The 7745-nt window shown below is 40.0% G+C and overlaps 1 protein-coding gene across 2 annotated transcripts in view; it reads right to left on the bottom strand.

The window, feature by feature from the left end:
- Positions 1 to 464: 464 nt before the first annotated feature.
- hykk.2 (hydroxylysine kinase, tandem duplicate 2) overlaps positions 465 to 7745 on the bottom strand; it is a 22478-nt gene continuing 15197 nt past the window's right edge. Inside the window, exons 1-5 of one of the 2 annotated variants that reach the window (XM_019875465.1) lie at positions 7619 to 7720; positions 6717 to 7024; positions 3305 to 3447; positions 1607 to 1787; positions 465 to 1430 (exon numbers count right to left, since the gene is read on the bottom strand). In XM_019875465.1, the coding sequence (XP_019731024.1) occupies positions 988 to 1430; positions 1607 to 1787; positions 3305 to 3447; positions 6717 to 7024; positions 7619 to 7662 (1119 nt within the window). In that variant the 5' untranslated portion in view covers positions 7663 to 7720 and the 3' untranslated portion in view covers positions 465 to 987. Of the gene's footprint in view, positions 1431 to 1606; positions 1788 to 3304; positions 3448 to 6716; positions 7025 to 7618; positions 7721 to 7745 lie in introns of those variants that run through there. The other variant, XM_019875466.1, reaches the window with a different exon arrangement.

The following is a 7745-nucleotide window of genomic DNA, read 5'->3' as shown; positions in this document are numbered from 1 at the left end:
ATATATATATATATATATATAGAATCATGGGACAAGTCATGTTTCTCAAAGGCATTGGTACGATCCACTATTGACTAGATAGATATGTACACACAGACTCCATTGCCTCTCAATGTAGGATGAAGAGGGTAGGTTTATATGGAATGATGTCTCCACCTAGTGTCCAACGCAGCTCATGGCTGCATTTGAAATTTTGAAATCAAGCCTGTCTGCGCAATTCCTGCATAGAAAAGAAATTCCCTCAGACTTTGCTGAGAAAAGTATCGGTAGTCCTATTTAACTCCGAGCTGTGCTTTCCAGAGCTAAAGACAGATTGTGTGACAATGTGTTCCCATTTATTTAATGTTGAGCACATCACACATCCACTCAAGCTTTCATGAACATACAGTTTCCTAAGTTGATGCTGAAATATACGAATATTTCAAGTAAAGTAATTTCCATGCTAATTTGAAAAAATAAATAAATACAAAAGTATCAGAGTTCGTGACAATTGAAATGGATTAAAAACATTGATTTTACATTACAGCATTTATAAACTATAACTGTTCTGGCCATTACATACTGATATATTGTCAATAGACATGAGAAATACAGATAGTTTCAAAAGCAACAACAGAGCACATATCATTTGTGTTTTGCATTGAGTGGGCAAATTGTATATTTTTTTTAAACCTACACCCCATTTCAAGAGGCATTATCATTATATAGTGAGGCTTGAACCAATTGCACCTTTTTTTCACTTTCTCCAAACCTTTTATGAGCTTTATTGTCTCATTTTTTTGCACCGGAGATGAAAAACAATCGGATCAGACTTTCGCTTGTCTATAAAGTTGATGAATGAAAGCACAAGAATGCTACAGTATATGGCTAAATAACGCTTGGAAAATAAAAATCTCTATTCAAGAGGATGACGTTGTGCAATGGATTCTTTCAAACTATTTTCATCGACATATTGTTTTGAATCAATATAAGAATGTCTTGCCTCGCTTATGTTCTATCGTTGAACCGAGCAGCACTTTGGAACCACACTTTCTCCACTTGCTCCTTTCCCATCTCAAATAGCATGTGTAAAATTGGAATGCCTTTCTTGGATGAAATCATCAGATACTCTTCATTTTCAGGTTGCAAAGTCACCGAATGATGAGCCATCACTATTGACTGGCACAGGCGTGACAGCACCAACCAAAAGAGACAGTCTCTCTCCGCCGCGTTGAGGGGAAAAACACTTTCCCAGCCGGCTAGGATATGTCCACCCACTTCAATGGGGTTGGGGTGTTCCAGCATCATGTATGTGATGGCGATGGCGAGCTCATAGACATAGCAACCAAAGTTCATGTCCCCAAAGTCGATGATCCCAGAAATCTTGTAGCCGTTGCTTTCATCATCTTGCACCAGCAAATTGAGATCATTGAAGTCTCCATGAATGAGGCCTGAGGAAAGAAAAAAAACACAAGCTTTTCAAGTTATCAGGTTACAGGTTGTCATGATTGGTGCGTGAAAGGGTTAATAACCATATAAAAGACTTTCATTCATTTATCTATTCAAGGGTGTATCCAGTCTTTGCTCATCGTTCACAAACATGTTCACCAGACAGAACAACGCTTACAGGTGCGAAAACTGGAGGATGTGGGGGCCACGGTGGTTTTGTACTGATGGAGGATAGACATGACAACCCCCAGGAGAGGTTGTCCCTCGAGCACTTTCATGTAGTTTTCCAGAAGGGGAATATTTGACAAACTCCATATGAATCCTTCCCTCTGCAGCACACTAAGTTGAGGATGTTGCATCTGGGGACAAAGAATAACAGAAATAGGATGTTTGGAAATTCAAAATATGATGGCCAAAGCTATCAACATAGCTGAGGGTGTATTGCCAAAGATTCCTTCCAAAGAGCTTCTAACTTAGCTGTAAAACACAAAACAAACACACACAGATAATCCTGTTCATAAAAGCACTCATAACACTTATTTATAAAACACAACTATTTTACTCGCTGTTAATTTATACTTAACCCTATCACGCACCAATGATGATACCCTGTAAGATGATAATACAATACATAACATGATAAGCTGTCCACTGTATAGTTACCGCTGTCTCTGAGAGGGTCAAATGGCGCAGCCCTTTTCAATCACATGAAACACTGGCATATTCGTGACAAAAATTATCCTTAGTATTCAGAGTACATTTTACTTTCAGGGCCCAATTGTCATGCCCATTGCAAGTCTACCGCAGAGTGCAGTCTTAACTGTGCTCATGGGTGGAGTTTCCTTTCTTTTGCTATTTTCCTCGACTGGAGCAAGTGGAAGGGGCATTTGCGCCGTTGTGGGAAAGAAAGAAGCCGACTTGTTTGCCATCCAGTGGAAGTGGCTCCACTCATTCCCTTAAAATTCAGCACAGTGAGAGGCATCGCGGTCTACATGGCATATAGACTGCAGTAGATGGATGTGTGCAAGTACATTTAAAAGGAAGTGCAGATGATGTAAAGCTTCCCACTGAGGAGTGGCCAATTGAAGACCGCCTTCTTGCTCTCTACGTGTTGAGGCCATAAAATTCCAAGTTAGTAATTACCGTATTTTCCGCACTAAAAGGCGCACTGGATTATGTGGCGCACCTTCAATGAATGGCCTATTTTGTAATTTTTTTGAGATATTGGACGCACTGGATTATAAGGCGCAATCTACAATGCATCCACTAGATGGAGCTACGCTACTTCTGTTCGACTCGAGGGGCGTTCATGACCGCCTCCGGAAAACGTAAATTAACGATTACTTCAATGAAACTACGAAAACTGAAAATATTCATTCAATTAAATATCGGTTGAACATGATTTGCAAATCAATGTATTTTTATATATGTTTAACACAACGTCACAACTTGATCGGAATAGCTAGGGAAGTGGCTTATCCTTTGCTTATACTGAAATAACAAATACCTCTGAAGGTGTGTTTTGCAGGTGTGGTGTGACGCAACATGTGCAACCAGAAGGTGAGAGCTGATGATCAACAAGGCGGGTAGACCATTAACTGGACTGCAAAGTTTTTATAGCACTGCAGTACACACCTTAAAAACATAGCAAAACATCCATCCAAGTACCTATCCAAATGTCTTCCTCTTCAGGAGTCCACACTGCGTGTTATAAACCCATTCAGTAATAATGGGTTAAAATCCTCAAATTACAAGTGAAAATCAAGAAAAGCCTTTGGTTCTGATAAAACTGCTGCTTTGATGCAACCATGTCAATTTGTACAATACTGAAACCAACCAAGGGAGATCACATGCTCGACGATAAAATTGTGTTCACCTCATTGAGGGCGTTGTCCATTCTGGCTGCTGTCCGGCCTACTTCATAAAGTAGCTGTGGTGAAAAAGGCACCTCGGAAATAGGGACTCCTGGCAAATAAGTCAACAGGCGCACCAGGTACTTCTGTAAACCGTAGCCACAATCTGCCAAATAGAGCAATCAAACACTTAGTGTGGCTTTTGTCTTCTGTTTCGAGCAACATTGTGTGGGGGACCTTAAGAAACAATAAATGGATAAACGTGACATTTGGAAGTCATTTGCAAGTCATTTGGAGTCAGGTCCAGATGGCCTACTTTGCTGCAGCATTTGACATGCAGTTTAATCTGTTGTGTAATTGTCAGTGGTTTAGAACTACAATTGTTTGATCCTGAGGTGTTTGTACTTGGTGTTCAGTGACCTTATTTGGTGGCGGTGATGCTCAAAATGTCTCTATGGCAACTATCTCTTTTCTACTCTGAGCAGAATCTAATTCAGATTATCAGTAACCATGCTTTTCAATTTGCACATTTTCATTATTTTAATTGCTATAATTTCTATCAACTTTCAATGTGAAATAGAACTAAGACAGGTTTCGCTGATCACTATTCGCAGCAGGGGTTCACCATTTTATGTCCCTTCTGAGCTGTGACCTGAGACCCGAATATCCCCAACTCTACAGTGATCTATCTAACAGTAATGTAACAGTAGTGTAGCCTACATCATACTGTATATACAACGTATAGGAACAATTATATATTTCCTACTTTTTACAAATATCACTGAAATATATTTACATTGGATTTGCTGCTTACCAACATTTTAATCTTTTTTTTTCTCCATGTTTAGATTACAATTCATTGCCCTCCTCCCTCCCAAATGCTGCTCTTTGCTTTTGTTCGTATCGCTGGTTTTACTACAGGATTAATACACTGAAAAAAACATCCTTTGGATTTACTTCATTCGAGCATGTACATTGGGTGTGCATGATTAAAATGGGGAAAACCGATGTATTTTTTTCATGTTTTCCTCAAAAAAAATAAAAAATGGTGATACGTGTTAATTTAATCCATTTTAATCATGTTCAACCAAAAATCAAGTACAGTACTCTTTTTTCAGTGTACAACTGTTTACAGGGAAATATTACTGTGGTAACCATTTAATTTCTGTCGATCTAGCTACCAACTTACCCAGAGAAACTAGAGAAACGGCTTATACTGTAATAACAAATACCTCTGCATAACACACCTTGTGTTATGCAGGTGTGATGTAATGCAACCAGAGTGAGAGCTGACTATCAGCAAGTCGGGAAACCATAAACTGGACTGTAGAGGTGTTATATCCACCTTGTCACAGCAAAACATCCATCCATCTACACTGAAAAAAAATGGCAGTGTTAAATGTACTCAATTTTATTTCCTATGAAATACAAACCCGATTCCAGTGAAGTTAGGACGTCGTGTTGAACATAAAAACAGAATACAATAAATTTCAAATCATGTTCAACCTATATTTAATTGACTACACTACAATGACAAGATATTTAATGATACACCGGATAGACTGTATCGTTGGGACAGGGCTACCACTTGGTTGCCTTAACTTTTCTTTTAACAACATTCAATAAATGTTTGGGAACTGAGGACAGTAATTGTTGAAACTTTGGATGGCAGTATATGTTTGCCCACAACCTGTACGTATGTACCTTTCAGCATTAATGGTGCCTTCACAGATGTGTCTTGTGTGTCAGCCATATCAATGTCACTAACCCAGACCATCACAGATGCTGGCCTTTAAACTTGGCGTCAATAACCATCCGGATGGTGGTTTTCCTCTTTGGCCCGGAGGAAACCATTTCCGAAAACAATTGGAAATCTGAACTTGTTTGATCATATTTCCACTTTTCAAAAAGCTCGGGCCCAGATAAGCGGTTCTGGGTGTTGTTGATAAATGGCTTTGGTTTGCATTGTAGAGTTTTAAGTTGCACTTACAGAAATAGTGCCAAAATGTATTTTCTGACATTGGTTTTCTGAAGTGTCTCTGAACCTCTGTACTGATAGCCTTGACACAGTGATGTCGGTTTTTGATGAAGTGCCGCCTGAGGGATCGAAGGTCACGGGCATTCAATGTTGGTTTTCGGCCTTGCCGCTGACATGCAGTAATTTCTCCAGATTCTGAATTTGACTTTTATTTGGTCTCCCATAGGAGAAACTTGTCTCAGAGGACAGGCCCCCATCCCGCTACATACATTGGACAATACATACAGTCCAGGACAACATATACTCCACATACATAGGACAATGCGTTACAGGCATATGCACACCACACGCTGCCTTCATGTCCTCCTGCTTGTCTGTCTGCCTCCCTCTAATTGTTTATTAATTAAGCTAATAGCCTGCGGTATGAATGAGTTTGAATATGGATTTACTTTGCAGAGAGGAGTCCGATAACTCCTTCCTGAATTTAGGAGCCTGAATTGGGAGTGTAGCGCATGGGAAGGATTATCTAAAATGTTGTTGGCCTGTTGAATAACGGACTGGACATATATGTCCTGGGGAGCAGAGGGTGGGAGCTGCCCCATTATCTTCCCTGCGTTCTTAACCAAGCTGGTTATCTGAGCTTTATATTTAACAGTTAGGTTCCCAAACCAACTGGTTATTCCAAAGCGCAGGATAGACTCAATGGTCGCTCTGTAGAAAATCAACATAATGCTTTTGCCAACTCCAAATATTGTCTGACGCCACAAGGAGTAAAGGCATTGATGGGTCCTCGGGCAGACGTTTGATACGTGTGTCTGCCAGTTAAGCCTGCTATCCATGTAAATCCCCAAGTATTTGGAAAATAACCTTTTGATGATATTATGCACCGTAGATGATGAAATCCCGAAATTACTTGCAATTGTATGTTGAGGAATATTGTTCTTAAACTGTTCAACTATTTTCTCATGCAGTTGTTCACAAAGAGGGGAACCTCGCCCCATCTTTGCTTTTATACCCAATCAGGGCATCTACCTGTTCCCAGTTAGCCTGTGCACTTGTGGGATGTTCCGAACAGGTGTTTGATGATCATTCCTCAACTTTCTCAGTCTTTTTTGCCACCTGTCCCAGCTTTTTTGGAATGTGTTGCAGCCATAGAGTTAATCATTATTTGCTAAAAACAAAATAAAGTTGATCACTTTGAACATTACATATATTGTCTTTGTGGTGTATTCAATTAAATATAGGTTGAACATGATTTGCAAGTCATTGTATTCTGTTTTTATTTATGTTTAACACAACGTACCAACTTCATTGGAAATGGGTTTGTCAAATCATTTGGATCCAGATACATTTTTTAATTAGACTATACATCTTTAAAAAAAAATGCATCTAAATCCAGATGACCTATTTTTTCAGTCTATCTATGTCTCTATCAGTCAGTTAATTGTGTATCCTACCAATGCCTTCGAGAAACATGACTTGTCCCATGGTTGTTTTCTGGGTTGTTTGTGTAGGAAGTCCATTTTCGTGCAGAAAGTTCATTGCATATGTCTGCAGTTCTATCAAAGTCGGGTCCTTTGTGTGCACTGAGTTCATAATCTTCAGCACATACTCGCCACCTTCGACAGTCGTAATAGAGAAGTTCTGGTCATCGTAGCTGGGCAGGCAGTGGAGTTGAGAGGGAGTCAGGTTGTAGTATTTCTTAACAATGTCTACTGCCTGAGAGTGGCTGATGTTGGGCTTGGCATGGTTCGCTGACATGTTCCTGTACACAACACAAACTTGTTTCGTTATATACAATAAAGCAGTGCCATGGTTTATGCACTCAGTTCCAACATCGGTTGTCCTTATCAAGTCACAAGTGACGAGGGCTAAATTTGGGCTAAATTTGGGCGAGAGGCAGGGTGCATCCTGAACTGGTTGGCAGTCAGTCATATACTGGACAGACAACCATTCACACTCACATTCACACCAATGGACAATGAAGACTCAACCGACGGAAGTGTTTGTCATGTAGTTGCAAGCAGTTTTAGTGTAAAAGTCACGTGATTATTTGATCATGAATTTGAAACAGGAACAACAAAACACACAATCCCAGAAAAGCTTTACGAAGCCGCGAGAATAACAAGTGTTCACTTGTCAAACTGTTTTAAAAGCCGGTACACAAGTGCACCGTGACGTGGCGCCGTTTCGACTTTCCATTGCAACTCCGTTCATAAAAAACGATGCCAAAGAACGAGAATGTCTTTCTCTTTCCAAGAGAATTCCCCCTCTGCTAACGGAACAGCCACGACAAGGATAACGGCAAACGTCACAAGCAAACCGTGACTAGAGTGTGTAATGACATTTTTCTACCTACCTCGTAATGCGTCGTGACGTGTCGTCCTCGTATTTCTTTCGCATTTATCAGCTGACCACTCTGACCGTGTAAAGGGGAAAAAAAAATATCGGGATGATTTCATCCGGGGAGGACTTTTCAAAATAAA

The sequence above is a fragment of the Hippocampus comes genome, unplaced genomic scaffold (assembly GCF_001891065.2).
Source record: "Hippocampus comes isolate QL1 unplaced genomic scaffold, H_comes_QL1_v1.1 scaffold132, whole genome shotgun sequence".
Classification (NCBI taxonomy): Eukaryota; Metazoa; Chordata; class Actinopteri; order Syngnathiformes; family Syngnathidae; genus Hippocampus; species Hippocampus comes.
Note: the sequence above shows the minus strand (reverse complement) of the source record. Positions and strands in the feature narration are given on the sequence as shown.